Raw genomic sequence first — 16,908 nt, 5'->3', positions numbered from 1 at the left:
AAATGCATTTCTCGGGAATGTGGGTTTTCTCACGATGTTGGTCATTGGTTTAGGCCTGTGCTGGATTCGAACCTGCGACCTCAAAGTGAGAGGCTAACGTTCTACCAACTGGACTATCATGGTTCTCATATTTCTACAAACATAACATAACGTAATGTTTTGTGAATTTGTGTGCAATAAAGTGTTATTATGATGATTATTGAGGAGCTCGGTGGCGCAGCGGTTAACGCGCTCGGTCTGCGATTGTCGAAGTAAAGCAACTTTCGCAAAGGCCGGTCATAGGATGGGTGACCACAAAAAAAAAGTTTTCATCTCTAGCTCCTCCGAGCTTCGGAAGGCACGTTAAGCCGTTGGTCCCGGCTGCATTAGCAGTCGTTAGTAACCATCAATCCGCACTGGGCCCGCGTGATGGTTTAAGGCCCGATCTTCCTATCCATCCATAGGGAAGGCCCGTGCCCCAGCAGTGGGGACGTTAATGGGCTGATGATGATTATTATTATTATTATAATTATAATATAAACAGTCCCATTGCTGGGCACAGGTCTCCCCTCAAACAATCGGAGGGGATATGGAGCATACCCCACCCCGCTGCTACTGTGCGGATTAGTGGGCATTTTACGTCCACGCCATTTTTTTTTACTACAAATAAGTAGTTCACTATGAAAACAAAATGATAACCTCCTTTTATTGAAGTCGGTTAAAAATATTATTTTATTGCTTATTACCTACATTACCATTCGTTTGATGTCCGGCGGGGCCAATCTATCGGACGCGATTCCTCAGGGACGTGGGGTCGGGGTTCGGTGTAGGTATCTTCTTCTTCTTCCAGTGCGTGTCTATTACTGGACGTTGGCCGTCAACGGAACGACGGAACGACTTCCTCCTCCTCCCTCGACATCTTTTCCCTTCAATTTTGCCCATCATAATTAATTAGAGCTGCTGATTTCTTTCCTAAGAACATGCCCCAAGTACGCTACTTTTCGGTTGCATCAATTTCCGGGTCTTTCCGTTAGACCAACGTGATAGGCGGTGAACCGCATCGTTTATCGAACGAACTGTGAAATTGATAACCCAAGTCCGATACCGGGGTTATACCGGGGTTCGAACCAACGCTCCCCGATTGAGAAAAAAGCTGGTGTACCACAGGACTACAGTGACTTAGCAGTAGCATTTTTTTTTTTGACGTGACTTATTGTAAATTTGCCGCAGATGGCATTAACTACTTGGCCGGACAAATGGGGAGCGCTGAAGGCTCTCACCCGATACAACGTTTAAGACAACAGGCCTGAGGGTGCCCAGTTGGGCGCGAACCTCGGCTCAGGGCGTCGTCTGGGAGGAAAAATATTTGAAAGAATTAATCGACCCTAGCGGGTCGATAGCGATAAGCGCTGAATGAGGGAAATCGTCGACCACGCCGGCGGGGTCGGTATCGGGGTCCTGGGTCGGTATCGGGGTTCTGAAAACTTAGCAGTAGCGTTTAGTGTATGTAATAAGCAAAAAACTCGCTTCGCGGAAGGCCCGTGTAGCTCTATGGATGAAACCATCGACTGGAAAGGGAAAAAAAAAGATTTTAGTGTCACAATCAAAGAGAATCTGTCATAACAAAGAGTTAAAGTAACAAATTAGAATGAAAAATGTTCTTGGTTATTTTGTAAAAAATCCCAATGGTATCACGGTATAATTATGTTTTCAAACACCATAAGTGGTACCATGTGTTGTGACACGGTATATGTATTTACATTTGGATAGCGCATAACTTATGTTTGAGTCGCATCGCTTGTTCTTATCAGAATAAATTCAAAACAGTGCATGAAGTAATATTCAGTTTAGGCCGCTACATTAGTCAAAGTACTCAAAAATGCATGTGATAACCAAAGCAATTCCTTACTTTGTTAGTTGTAAATCTGTAAGAGTTAAAGCTGGCAACAATATCAATAGCAAAAGAACATATTTTACGCGTGTTAAGTCGTTATCACAACCTTTGCAAAGAAGACCAAGTACTGTCACTGCGACAGAAGCTATGACAAATACTCTTACATCAGGTAAGATTGTAACGGCTAAATGGGTACTACTACATCATCATCATCAGCCCATTAACGTCCCCACTGCTGGGGCACGGGCCTTCCCTATGGATGGATAGGAAGATCGGGCCTTAAACCATCACGCGGGCCCAGTGCGGATTGATGGTTATTAACGACTGCTAATGCAGCCGGGGCCAACGGCTTAACGTGCCTTCCGAAGCACGGAGGAGCTCGAGATATGAGATGAAAACATTTTTTGTGGTCACCCATCCTATGACCAGCCTTTGCGAAAGTTGCTTAACTTCAACAATCGCAGACCGAGCGCGTTTACCGCTGCGCCACCGAGCTCTTCAACTACTACATAAATACAATAAATAACATACATCTATCTAAACTTATATATATAAGTATACACATATAGCTAGCTAATCAGTGGTGCACTACGTTTCTAACGAACTAATTAACTCATAATTACCACACACACACACACACACACACACACACACACACACACACACACACACATACACACACGCATACACACACACACACACACACACACACACACACTCGCACGCACGCACACACTAACACATACATTCGTACTATCGCTAGAAAAGAAATTGTAACCTAAGTTAAGATTTACTTTCTTTGTATTATTTCTTCTTTCTCTCTTTATTTTATTTTTTTATTTTTATTATTTAATGTTTCACTCTTACCCTAATCTTACAAATATTCACTTGTTACTACTGAAGAGCGTTGGCTCCTAACACAGGCTTTTATGGTGTACGTCAAGCTAGCGGCCTCAAAAAAAAAATGGGCACGAAAAAATAATTTGACCATACCAAAAAATAGTACTCTTATTGAAAAAAATAGTACCTGTTGTAAAAAAATTATTACCATCACGGTTCTGGATTTATAGCCATGTTTTATTGCACTTGCTAGCTTGACGGTGAGCGAAATTTGGCGAGAGTTAACGACAAGGTCTTTCGCTTTGATTTAAACGCCAAAAAATAGTATCGAAATAGTACTCACCCCCTGCAAAATACCGAAAGTAGTACTTCAACGGTTCCAAAGTTATAAAGGTAGTTCTTTGATCCCGCTAGCTTGAAGTTTTGAAAATACCTATTATCTGGGGAATGCTTGCATACTTCAGTTTGTAACTAATGTCAATAAACTCGTATGAAATAGTACTCCCTACCATCATAATTTGGACCTGATTCTCTTTGTAGAAATATGTCAAAAAGTCATTATAACCTATGTCATACATTTATCAAGACGAGTACAGTCGCGAACAAAATTATTACACATGGTCAAGAATGTTGTCAGATTTCAGTATTTTTCCCCATTTTTAGGTAAAAATTGGTGAAGTGCCAGGGTTGTTAGATGAAAGTAATATCATTGTTGAAACTCTTTGAGTTATTCTACAAATACTGCAAATTGTTTATTAACAAACACTTCGATCCGTAACAAATTCAACATGAAGGTATAAATTATAAAATAAAACAGCAGATTAAAAATGTATTATGATGTATTAAAATCACAGATTGTTTTCGATAAGAACTAGACCCATGCAGCCATTTTCTATTAAAATTAGTGCATATGGGTGTATGCAATAGGAATTTTTTGTAATAGCAGCACTGAAGTGCAAAGAAATGGTAGGGTAGACCTCCAAAATGGCAATACTTACGAATAAATTGTGAGGTTATGTAATTGTCTACGTGACTGTATCAACAACAAATGTATGGCATAGGTTATGATGATTTTTTAACATTTCTACAAAGAGAATCGGATCAAAATTATGATGGTAGGGAGTACTATTTCATACGAGTTTATTGACATTAGTTACATACTGAAGTATGCAAGCGTTCCCCAGATAATAGGTATTTTCAAAACGTCAAGCTAGCGGGATCAAAGAACTGCCTTTATAACTTTGGAACCGTTGAAGTACTACTTTCGGTATTTTGCAGGGGGTGAGTACTATTTCGGTACTATTTTTTGGCGTTTAAATCAAAGCGAAAGACCTTGTCGTTAACTCTCGCCAAATTTCGCTCACCGTCAAGCTAGCAAGTGCAATAAAACATGGCTATAAATCCAGAACCGTGATGGTACTAATTTTTTTACAACAGGTACTATTTTTTTCAATAAGAGTACTATTTTTTGGTATGGTCAAATTATTTTTTTGTGCCCATTTTTTTTTGAGGCCGCTAGCTTGACGCACACGTCATCAAGAATAACTTAGATACACTATTGTAAAGTGAAATAAAATATTTTTCATTTCTTTTTTCATTTTCAACGGCCTCTGTGGTCCAGTGGTTGAGCGTTGGCCTCGCGGTCCGGAGGCAAAGGAGGTGCATACAAAAAGTACTTTGTGATCCCTATTTACGTTGGGACATTACATGCTTATCACCTGATTGTCCGAAAGTAAGATGATTCGTGCTTCAGAGGGCACGTTAAGCCGTTGGTCATAGTTACTAATAATAATAAAGTTTATTTAGGTAAAAACCTACGACACACATATACATTTACAACATTAAAATATACACACATTACACACTACACACACATTATCTACTGACTGATGTAAGTACGTAGTCGTTACATGAGTCATGTCAGGGGCCAAGGCGGCTCAATAATAACCCTGACACCAGGGTTGATGGGGTCGGTAAACCACCTCACAACCCACACGATAGAAGATTTTCTTTATTTACTTGTAGGTCAAACGGTATTCATTCAGGGCGCGGCGGCGACTCCGTACATACTGGTGGATGCCATGACGGAGGTCGGGAAGGCTGCGAAGTATAAGGAGATCAGTGTCGTTCACATGCACACGGAAAAGAAGGCTGGTTACACAGAGCCGGATTGTAAAGGCATCTTCAGGTAAAGGGGTGCGGCACGCTGGGTGGTGAGGATGGTGTCCCAACGTGCCGGCAGAGCAGAGGAATGATTGGTGACATCATCATCATCATCATCATCAGCCGTACGACGCCCACTGCTGGGCATAGGCCTCCCCCAAGGATCTCCACGACGACACCAGATCGTCGGTCCACCTTGTAGCGGGCCTACCCACTGACGGCACTGTCGACCTGTCGGACGATTGGTGACAACGATGATAAATTAGAGGCAAGCAGCAAGCAGGAATATATACAGTTTACTTATTAATAATACTTCACAAACAAATCCAGAATTAGAGGGCACGGCCAGATCTAAACAGTATAATATCTTTGTGTTGTTCTTATGAAGGTCGGGGATGCAATGAGTCAGTGTAAAATGAAAGGAAATGCGGAATGGAATGAGAATTTCGTAATTTAAAATGATTGACGGTCAGAACGAAAGGCCAGTGTGCAGAGTTTGTACTCTGCTACAGGGGGAATCAGCTTCCTATTTTGACATGACTTCTTGTAAGTCATAGTTAACTAATTGGCCGGACAAATGGGGAGCGCTGAGAGCTCTCACCCGGTTTGAAGGAAGAGAAGTATTATATCTAGCCACCAATTTTTCGTCAATCACGACTTTATTCAAACAAAAATCAACCTTATTATTACTGCACTGCGATCGTTATTTGTAAGGAGTTTATAAACTCCAAAAAATATACCACGGTAAACCAACCACGATAAAAAGTCATGATTGAAAGAAAAAGTATTTATTATTAGTGGACGCCACAGTAACAATACAAACACAGTAGGGAAAAAAAACTTACACAAAATCACATTGACGAATGTTGGATAGATGTAATAAGTATCCCTCTTCTGAATACTTAGCAAACTTATAAGTTACTTACGTCAAGAAATCAATCTTATTTGTAGACAATAATGTAGAAGAAAAACATGCAAAATAGCGCCAGAAACAATTAATAAAATTCAAAGAACGTGTTAGGATTGGGGTGTAAAGTTCCTGGTGGCTGTGAAGGCTGGTTTTCTGAGGATGAGGCTGACAGATAAAAACTTCCTGAGTGCCAAAACTCACTGAATTTAATTTAAATTCATACAAACAGTAGGATACAGTAGTTTAACGGAAAATCGGAAGTGACGCGACAAATGTTGTCATAGTAATAAAGAAAAAATTAATGTCGGGGTTGCCAACATTTCTGTTTCTCGTCAAAAAAACAATACTTCAGATCGTGTTCCCTGTTTATGGCTGCGAACGTCCGGAAGGCGGTATCCGAAGGCCGCTCGGACTGCATCCCTATCTTCCTGCAAGACATTCCCAAACTATTCTACAGGAGGATCATCCGCCCTGACGTGTCTCTGATCCAGGTAACACATTATTTACCGCTATGTCATCATCATTAGGCAGTAGTATTAACGACCTCCGTGGTCCAGTGAGCGTTGGGGTCACGATCCGGAGGTCCCAGGTTCTAATCCCAGTGGGGACATAGCACAAAAATTACTTTGTGATCCCTAGTTTGGTTAGGACATTACAGGCTGATCACCTGATTGTCCGAAAGTAAGATGATCCGTGCTTCGGAAAGCATTAAGCCGTTAGTCCCGGTTACTACTTATTGATGTAAGTATGTAGTCGTTACATGAGCCATGTTAGGGGCCTTTGGCGGCTCTATAATAACCCTGACACCAAGGTTGATGAGGTTGGTAATCCACCTCACAACCCACAAGATAGAAGAATATTAGGTATTGTAGATTAAACGTAGTGGAACTTACTTCCAAGGTTCCGATATTAAGGTCAGGTCCTTTTATAGTACCTAAGTGTCATAAGTCCATTTAGAACTTATGTATGTCGCCAAGTTCTAACTGGATATTTGTAAAAAGAACAAAAATTGTGGGTATTATCATAATTAAAACACATAATAACGGGTTCTTACCGCGTTTAAATGGGGATATGAGACTCCCGATAAGAACCCGTTATTATGTGTTTTAATTAAAAATTGTGGGTTTTTTTTGCGTTAAGGGTGTTGGGGCCCTCGCTCAGTAGCAATAGATGGCGTAAGTGTAGCAGTGATCGAAATGATTATTTTTGACATAGATAAACTAACAAACACAAACAAAAGAGAAGGTGCAGGTCGTATCGTATCGGGAGGTGAAGGTTTTGGCGGGTAGAAGAGAGGAATTACTCCACCGACAAGAGCGCAGCTCTTAATAAAGAGAGAGAGATAAACTAAGCTAAATGCGCTCTACACCTTATTGCCACTACCTACAAACAATAAAAATATTATAAATCCTTCCTATTTTCTTAAGGTTCACGCTGGGTCCAAAGTTACATACTCTCTTTGTTACAAATAAACCTTTACAAAACTTTTTTTATATGTAGTTTCTAATAGTAAGTAATAAAAATAACATTTAAGTAGGAAGTTGGCAATAACTTCAAGCCCAGAGTTAACCTGAAGAAAATAGAAAGGGTTTATAATATTTTTTTCGTTTGTAGGTTCTCTAGACCTTAAAGCAGTGGCAAAAAGGTGTAGAGCTCATTTAGCTTAGTTTATCTATGATAAAAATAATAATTTCGATCACGAATGGCATGGCTACACTTACGCCATCTATTGTCGCCAAGTTAAGGTCCCAACACCCTTAACGGTAATGAGACTGACTACCGCTGGTTTTCAAAGATTTACCCAGTGGATTATCATGCCTTATAACCTTGTCAAGGGTTAATGGAAGAATGGTTCCACAACTTAATGTTGGTAGTCTCTGCTCGCAGGTGTCTCCGCCCGACAACCACGGTTTCTGCAGTCTCGGCACGTCAGTTGACTGTGTCAGATCGGCTCTGCTCAACTCTAATGTCATTGTTGGTAAGATAAAGCCCCGATTCCTGCAGACACCTCCTAATTTTACTTTAAGTTATACCTGTCATTTTCTTATCCGCCGAAAATTTAGGAAGAATGAGTAAATGAATGAATAACCCGGGCGAATCAAAAAGGTATCTCGCTGGTATGCAAACCGTTTGACGTGTGCTGTCAACATAATTCTGTCGGGTTATTGGCCAATGTACAATTTTTAGACGGTTGTTTTAGATTTGTGCTTAAAATTGACGTGTGTTCCATAAATTTTATGCTTGTCGATTACCCGTCCCTTTCCTTTTCGGCGGATAAGAAAGTGACAGATATAACTTAAAATAAAATTAGATGGTGTTTACAGGAATTAGCACCAAAATTTACTTAATTTACGCCTTACGCGATCACGCCGGTATTTTGACGTCTAAGTATCTCTGTGAGTTACCACGCCTAAACCGTTCGAGATCAACTTTCCATTAACATCTTTCTTTCTGATATTGTTTCAAGTTTTATATTAGTAATGTCGGTAACTTTAGTTCTCTGTCGGATTGAAATTATATTTCGGATTCTATCTCTGCGAGAAACTCCAAGCCTATTTAGCCTCTTGCCTCTTATATCTTTGCCTCTTTCCATAGCCCGATGCACTCATCGGGCTAAAAGTCACTACTTTTTGCTAGCAGATTATGCGGTTTATACTATAAGTAGGTAAGTTAGTGTCCATGTCTCGGGTATATAATTATACCTACGCACGTAAAATATAAAACTTGAAACAATATCAGAAAAAAAAGAATTTGAAGTTATTGTATTATAGCTTGTGGCGTCTTCTAACAATACGTGTTTCCTTTTTTTTTCTATTACATAACGGCCCCGATTCCTGCAGACACCGCCTAATTTTATTTTAGGTTATATCCGTCATTTTCGTATCCGTCGAAAAGGAAAGGGACGGATGATTCACAGCTCTTAATTTTAGGAAGAATGAGTAAATGAATGAATAACCCGGGCGAATCAAAAGGTACGTCTCTGGTATGCAATCCGTTTGACGTGCTGTCTACTTAACTGTGTCGGGTTATTGACTGATGTAAAATTTTTAGACGGTTGGTTTAGATTTGTGCTTAAAATTGACGTGTGTTCCATAAATTTTATGCTTGTCGATTACCCGTCCCTTTCCTTTTCGGCGGATAAGAAAGTGACAGATATAACTTAAAATAAAATTAGATGGTATTTACAGGAATTAGCACCAATATGTAGATAAATCAACTCAGAGACGAACGTAGGGTACTCTCCAGAGACGGACTTACCATAACGTAATTACCGCTATGACTATAGTTCACGCAGATTGAGTCGCTAGCAGCTGGTGTAGTGTAGCAAATTGCGTGTGTCGGAAAGTATACGAATCTGTTTAGATAATGTTTTAGAATCACTTTAACAGTTTAAAAGACAAAACCTGGAGAGCACAAAATTACTTTTCACAAGAAAAAACATGGCGGGCGCAGTAAATGCAGTATTACCAACCGAATAAACAGCCTCTGTGGTCCAGTGGTTGAGCGTTGGGCTCACGATCCGGATGTCCCGGGTTCGAATCCCAGTGTGGACGTATCACAAAAATCACTTTGTGATCCCTAGTTTGGTTAGGACATTACAGGCTGATCACCTGATTGTCCGAAAGTAATATGATCCGTGCTTTGGAAGCCACGTTAAGCCGTTAGTCCCGGTTACTACTTGCTGATATAAGGGAGTAGTCGTTACATGAGCCATGTCACGCCTTTGGCGGCTCAAAAATAACCCTGACACCAGGGTTGCTGAGGTTGGTAGTCCAACTCACAACCCACACGATATGACGAAGACCAACCGAATAAAAACAATTAGCCTTAATCATATTTATAATTTTTATTTTATTCTACTTTAGTTTCATATTTTATTCATATTTGCCAGTTAAGGATAAATAGAGACTGCGTTGTTAATTTAATTACTAATTTGTAGATGCTATGTACACTGTAATTGTCATAATATAAGTCTTTATTTTAGTAATTGTCTTATTTGTTAATGTTTTATATATAATTATAATGTAGTAGTATTTAAAATTAAATAAAATAAATAAATTGGCGCGCAGACGGACCGGCGCTGATTAGCCGTTCACCACGCGTTTGTACACAGGTGCGTTCAAAAACACTGGTGCAAAGTTCAGTTTTTTTATCGCAGCTCAAGTCAACAAGAACATGCCGCGAACGTTCGGCGACGCGATTATGCACGTGTCTCACATCGACTACGTGGTGGAGGCGAACACGCCACTGCCCGAGCACGGGGGCGAAGCACCCACCCAGGAGGAGACCAAGATCGGACAGCTCATCGCCGTCAACCTGGTGGAAGACGGCGCTACTCTACAAATGGGTAAGTTACATAGTCTCTTTCTCCCTCAATCGGCGCTTATCGCTATCGACCCACTAGGGTCGATTAATTCTTTCGAATATTTTTCCTCTCAGACGACGCCCTGAGCCGAGGTTCGTACCCAACTGGGTACCCTCAGGCCTGTTGTCTTAAACGTTGTACCAGGTGAGAGCCTTCAGCGCTCCCCATTTGTCCGGCCAAGTAGTTAATGCCATCTGCGGCAAATCTAAAATAAGTCGCGTCAAAAAAAATAGTTTTTTTCATCATGTCTTTGGAAGGAGTCGCTAAAACCTCGCTCCAAACAAATTGGCTAATCGCAAAATTAGGTTCTGACAAAGATCAAACAACTTAAAAGAAAATAATCTTCAAGAAAATGTCGCAATTCTGCAGATGGGTTTTCAGAAAAGATTTAGATTTAGATCTAGTCTGAAGCGATTGTTGAACGTGGAGGAAGCAAGAGAAGTGTGTCAGGATCGAAGTAAATAGAATTCCTTAGTCTATTCTTACCCCAGCGGGAAATAGGCATGAGTTTATGTAGGTATGTGTGTGTATGTAGAAAGTAGGTAGGTAAGGAAGGACAATCTGTACAGTCATGTCATGTCATGAGCAATAAATGTACCCACTTTAGGACTCTGTCGCACTAACATATCTGACATTTAGTGAGACTTACGGTTTAAGTTAATGTGACATGGAACTAAAGTCCGTACAGCGCCATCTATATTGTGTTCGAGGAACATAGTCTGGAAAGTTTCTCATTGAATACCTACTTGGTTTCGTTATTGTAGCCTTTAAAGTAAAAAAGACAGGTTTTCGAAAAAGAATTGTACTTAACACGGCGATGATAGTTAAGTAAACAAAGCGTTTATGTATGTAAAGCCTTACTACGTGTTTCATCACATCACTAATTTAAGAGCCACGCTCTTGTCGGTGTAGCATTCTCCACGCTACTTTTTAGGGAAAAATAAAGCAGTGGTTTCCCTCTTGCCTTCCGCCCCACAGTACTCTGTCTGACCCGAGTGGGATGGCGCCCAGAATAGTCTTATTTCGAAGCGGTACTAGGACTCCTGTCCTCCGCCTCTCAATAGTACTGATAGTTACTGCTGCCCTCTGTAAGGTTCCAGGTTACAGTCCCTGTGACTTGCCTCTTCCGTCCTGCATTGCCGTACCGATGGCTCCCATCTCCGCCTCTGCAACGGTCGGGGTCTTCACTCGTATCCCTGGGAGTGTTTAGTGAACCAAAATTGGTTGCAGGTATAGGAAACATCCCCGACGCGGTGCTTGGCTCCCTCAAGGACCACAAGAACCTGGGCATCCACTCGGAGATGTTCAGCGTGGGAATCATTGACCTCGTCAATAATGGCTGCGTCACCAATAACAGGTACGTACCTACTTAACTTTATATTATGTAGGTACTTAAGTAGATCTTGCAACTCTCGAAGGTACCTAGGTCTTTGGTTGTGGTAAAGTTTCTTGTACCTAAGCATGTTTTAATTGGCTACTTTCCAACTAGTCAAATCACTTACTTTTTACTAAACGTCAAAACATTTTCACGTTTAACCTAAACAACGCCATTTATATTACTTTTGGTGAACGTAACGGCCTCTGTGGTCCAGTGGTTGAGCGTTGGGTTCACGATCCGGAGGTCCCGGGTTCGAATCCTGGCGGGGACATATCACAAAAATCACTTTGTGATCCCTAGTTTGGTTAGGACACTACAGGCGTTGATTGTCCAACCTGTCCAACCTGATTGTCCAAAAAGATGATCCGTGCTTCGGGAGGCACGTTAAGCCGTTGGTACCGGTTACTACTTACTGATGTAAATAAGTACCTAGTCGTTACATGAGCCGTGTCAGGGGCCTTTGGCGGCTCAATAATAACACTGACACCAGGGTTGATGAGGTTGGTAATTCACCTCACAACCCACACGATAGAAGAAGAAGAAGGTGAACGTAGCCTGGAAATTTCCTCATTGACATGGTTGTTTTTTGCATTAATACAGCAAGTCAACTCACAAAGGTCGGACTGTCGGCAGCTTCCTCATCGGGAACAGAAAATTGTACGACTTCATCCACAACAATCCGTCAATAGGTAAGTTATTCAATAAGTAGTGTTTATAAATAATGTTTTGTGACAATAATCTTCCCCCTAGGATTATCCTGTTTTTTCACAGGGTCCGCTTACCTAATCTGAAGATTTGAGAATTTTTTTTACAGAGACGACTGCCTGTCTGACCTTCCAACCCGCGAAGGGAAAACCATACCAATACAGGTTAGGTCACATATCTCCGAAAATGCATTTCTCGGTAATGTGGGTTTCCTCACGATGTTTTCCTTCACCGCTGAGCACGTGATAATCATGTAGGATCCAAACATGAATTCGAGGACAAATTCGACAGTCAAGGGTATGTTTTGTGACAATAACTGTAAAATAAATAAAATAGTTTCTAGATTAGAGCCTGGCTCTTTTGATTTGCCGTATATGGCATTAACTACCACTTGGCCGGTCAAATAGGGAGCGCTGAGGGCTATCACACGGCGGCAACGACGATGGGTAGGTCTTTAGAATAAGAATTATGTATTTCTTATTATCACTCACACACATAGTTATAATACTATTTCGTGGCATCCTACATACATACACATACATAAACTCACGCCCGTAATCCCTAATGGGGTGGGCAGAACCACAAGTAATCAAAGACAACTTGCAGCCACTGTTGATACGAATTCCAAAGATGGATATGATGAACCTTATGGTGATAAGGGATCAGCCTATCGCCCATAACATTAGTCCATCATGTTAGAGGACACAATCCCTCTGCCTTCGTGGCATCCTGTGCCCTAGAATCTCCGTTTTACCCCTGAGGAGGTAATTACCCCCAGGTTAGGAACCACTGCTCTATTCTTACAACCTGGACGTTGCAGAGATGTTGGACATTGACTACGTGAACAATACCCACATCATATCACTGCAGCCGACCATGACGGCCATCAACTCGTGCATCGAGGTCGATCTCACCGGGCAGGTCTGCTCCGATTCCATTGGTAAGCTTATCTTTTCATTTCATCATACCAAAGTAAGTTGATCCATGCTTCGGAAGGCACGTTAAGGGTGTTGGGACCCTCGCTCACCAACAACAGATGGCGTAGGTGTAGCGGTGATCGAAATTATTATTTTTGTCATAGATAAATCTAAATGAGTTCTACACCTTTTTGTCAGTACTTGAAGGTCTCGAGAAACAATAAAAAATATAATAATAATAATCAATAGCCCAGTTCCCTTTGTTCCCATAATTTGCAATAGTCCTACACGAACCGGGGATTGTCTTTGGGTGCACTCCCATAGTGCATACAGCGATAATCGCCGGTTGGTGTCACACCACATTTAGATTAAACTGTCTTAAGGGGTCTCTACGTGTTGTCTTCGGCCCCACGCACGCCTTCCAAAAGTCCGGGCCTCCATAGGCCCGAGATATGAAAAAGACATACAATAATAATAATAATTATAAATCCTTCCTATTTTCTTCAGGTTCACTCTAGGTCTGAAGTTACGTCGTGTCCTCTTTTTGTTACAAATAATCCTTTACAAAACTTTTTAAAATTATGTAGTTTCTAATAATAATAAGTACTTAATAAAAATATAATTTACTTAAGTAAGAAGTTGACAGTACTACATTAGCATTAGCATCGGTATTAGGTTTACATTAGCATGTAAACCGTTCTAAGGGAGAAAAATAAACTTCCGTAAAAATAAACTAAATAAATATTCGTACGTACATAATGGTGCTAATTCCTGTAAACACCATCTAATTTTATTTTAAGTTATATCTGTCACTTTCTTATCCGCCGAAAAGGAAAGGGACGGGTAATCGACAAGCATAAAATTTATGGAACACACGTCAATTTTAAGCACAAATCTAAAACAACCGTCTAAAAATTCGCCCGGGTTATTCATTTATTTACTCATTCTTCCTACAATTAAGAGCTGTCAATCATCCGTCCCTTTCCTTTTCGGCGGATAAGAAAATGACAGGTATAACTTAAAGTAAAATTAAGAGATGTCTGCAGGAATCGGGGCCAATATAAGCTATTACATTATGTACGTACGGACTTATGAGGGAGACAGGAACCTTGGTTTAGGCCTCTGTCGGGTGTAGTCCACTATTTCCATTACGAATTTCCCTTGATGGAAATACTGGGACACATTCTCCCACTATTTCCATTGTGTATTTCCATAGAAATAGTGGGATACACCGCATGTGACGGATTCGAATCTGCGACTTCAAAGTGAGAGACAAGCGTTCTACCAATAGGGCTTATACTACATTGTTTTAAGTTTACGCGGTTATTATCATAATTAACCTCCTAAGACCGAATGTTCTTTATAAATCCAAACCCCATTGTTTAACTATTGTGTCTGGAAATCTCGGTCTTAAGAGGTTAAAAACACATAATAACGGGTTCTTACCGCGTTTAAAGTAGGAATATAAGACTTCCGATATTTCGACACTGTTACAAGTGCCATGATCACGGGATGAACTTTAAACGCGGTAAGAACCCGTTATTGTATTTTAATTGGGCTCATGTCTGAAATATATTATGTTTGTTATGCAGGTACCAAAATATTCTCCGGTTTCGGTGGTCAAGTGGACTTCATCCGTGGAGCGGCGGAGGCGGTGGACGGGCGGGGGAAACCCATCATCGCCCTCAAGTCTACCACCAAGAGTGGAGTGAGCAAGATCGTTCCTATATTGAAACCTGGTTCGTGATGACTTACTTTTGCATTTCTCGGCTTTCAGAAATCAGATTCATTTATTCAACGTAATTATCATGGATAAACTTGCTGAAGGTCAATGTAACATTTTTGAATTTACGTCATTCCGCAAGGTGTTATGGCTGAAGAGAAGAAATGACAAGAAACTGCAACAGCAACACATCTTTTAAATCACATCTTTTAAACATTACAAGTTATTTAATAACTAGAGGAACACATTCAATACCAGACATTTTTATCATTTAGGTAATCATTAATCTTATAATAAGCTTTTTATGGCTATTTACATAAAGTAAGCTTCTTTAACTAAAACTATTCAGAAAGAAAGAAAGAAACGTTTATTATAAAGGGACACCACAGTAGGTAACAAATATAAAACAAATATATAATATAAAACACGGAGTAACACATAACTTACAATCAAAACACATATTAAAAACATCTTACACGAGAAACATAAATAATTGAGTATATGAACTGGTCAACGATGGTGGTGGTATTATAAAAGGGAGCCATGACGCTGGTATTCTGTGGACCCTGCTAAATGAGGCAAGGAAGCCGTGTCTCCCACAAATACAACTTCAAAACCTACATCGCTATTCACATCGCTATTCATTCCAAAATAATGTCCAGTGTGTGGACAATAACACTGCTCGATAAATATACGCCTTTTTTTGACGTGACTTATTGTAGATTTGCCGCAAATGGCATTAACTACTTGGCGCGTTGTACGCTGAATCCTCTGTGACCACAGGTGCTGGCGTAGTGACCACGCGCGCCCACGTCCACTACGTGGTCACTGAACAAGGCATTGCCAGTCTCTTTGGCAAGACTCTCCGACAACGCGCCTACGAACTCATCAAAGTAGCACATCCGAAACATCGTGAAACTTTAGAAAAAGCCGCGTTTGAACGCCTCAAATGTATGCCAAAGCGGTAATGTAGTTCTTGTGATTGGGATTTCCATTTTGAGTTTTAAGTACTTATTTTTATTTTGAAGCCATATTGTGAAAATGGGGTGTGAAGGAAGTACTTTTTGAAGAAAATTTTCTTTTTCGGAATCAGTGTAGTGTGTGTTATTTATCAATAAATGTGTTTGTATTTTATTTACTCTTGAACATGGATTTTTATTTACTTTTTTGAAAGTTTTTTTTTGACATGACTTGTTGACTACTTGGCCCGAGAATGATGTAAGAAGATCATTCATCAATCTCGATAGAAATGGTTCATTGCATTTCTTCATTTCTTGAAGACATGTGAGCCTACCCAATCCCTTTAGGATTGCGGTTGTGAGCAATGTAATATTAACAAACGGCCTATATACGTCCCACTGCTGGGCAGTCCTCCCCTCAATTCAACTGTAGGGGGTATGGAGCATACTCCACCACGCGCTGCTCCACTGCGGGTTGGTAGAGGCTAGCAGCCCGGGTCAACGGCTTAACGTGCCTTACGAAGCACGGAATCATCTTTCTTTATCGGTATGACATAGGTTATAATGACTTTTTGACATATTTCTACAAAGAGAATCAGGTCCAAATTATGATGGTAGGGAGTACTATTTCATACAAGTTTATTGACATTAGTTACAAACTGAAGTATGCAAGCATTCTCCAGATAATAGGTATTTTCAAAACGTCAAGCTAGCGGGATCAAAGAACTGCCTTTATAACTTTGGAACCGTTGAAGTACTACTTTCGGTATTTTGCAGGGGGTGAGTACTATTTCGGTACTATTTTTTGGCGTTTAAATCAAAGCGAAAGACCTTGTCGTTAACTCTCGCCAAATTTCGCTCACCGTCAAGCTAGCAAGTGCAATAAAACATGGCTATAAATCCAGAACCGTGATGGTACTAATTTTTTTTACAACAGGTACTATTTTTTTCAATAAGAGTACTATTTTTTGGTATGGTCAAATTATTTTTTCGTGCCCATTTTTTTTTGAGGCCGCTAGCTTGACGCACACGGCGATTCAGCCTGCAATGTCCTAGCCAAACAAAGGACATGGA

The 16,908-nt window shown here is 40.5% G+C and overlaps 2 protein-coding genes across 2 annotated transcripts in view; both read left to right on the top strand.

Annotated features, from left to right (window-relative positions):
• The window catches only part of LOC126377039 (probable sodium/potassium/calcium exchanger CG1090), a 48,824-nt gene extending 38,465 nt beyond the window's left edge, over positions 1 to 10,359 (top strand). The window contains exon 17 of the transcript XR_007567781.1: positions 10,297 to 10,359. The gene's annotated coding sequence lies outside the window, so the exon portion shown is untranslated. The remainder of the gene's footprint in view (positions 1 to 10,296) is intronic.
• On the top strand, positions 2,006 to 15,896 carry LOC126377213 (4-hydroxybutyrate coenzyme A transferase-like). The gene is made up of 10 exons (XM_050024911.1): positions 2,006 to 2,042; positions 4,739 to 4,901; positions 6,139 to 6,277; positions 7,674 to 7,764; positions 9,946 to 10,134; positions 11,383 to 11,509; positions 12,131 to 12,219; positions 13,056 to 13,175; positions 14,745 to 14,891; positions 15,659 to 15,896. The coding sequence occupies exons 1-10, from the start codon at positions 2,021 to 2,023 to the stop codon at positions 15,841 to 15,843; spliced, it is 1,272 nt and encodes a 423-aa protein (XP_049880868.1). The 5' UTR covers positions 2,006 to 2,020; the 3' UTR covers positions 15,844 to 15,896.
• The last annotated feature ends 1,012 nt before the right edge of the window (positions 15,897 to 16,908 follow it).

Source organism: Pectinophora gossypiella, chromosome 22 (genome assembly GCF_024362695.1).
Source record: "Pectinophora gossypiella chromosome 22, ilPecGoss1.1, whole genome shotgun sequence".
Classification (NCBI taxonomy): Eukaryota; Metazoa; Arthropoda; class Insecta; order Lepidoptera; family Gelechiidae; genus Pectinophora; species Pectinophora gossypiella.
Note: the sequence above shows the minus strand (reverse complement) of the source record. Positions and strands in the feature narration are given on the sequence as shown.

Bases quoted from the DNA above. Each gene is read 5' to 3' on its own strand.
- LOC126377213 (XM_050024911.1), top strand. From the start codon at position 2,021: ATGACAAATACTCTTACATCAG. The intron at 6,278-7,673 runs GTAACACATTAT...CTCTGCTCGCAG, and splicing joins CTGACGTGTCTCTGATCCAG to GTGTCTCCGCCCGACAACCA. The intron at 11,510-12,130 runs GTACGTACCTAC...GCATTAATACAG, and splicing joins GGCTGCGTCACCAATAACAG to CAAGTCAACTCACAAAGGTC.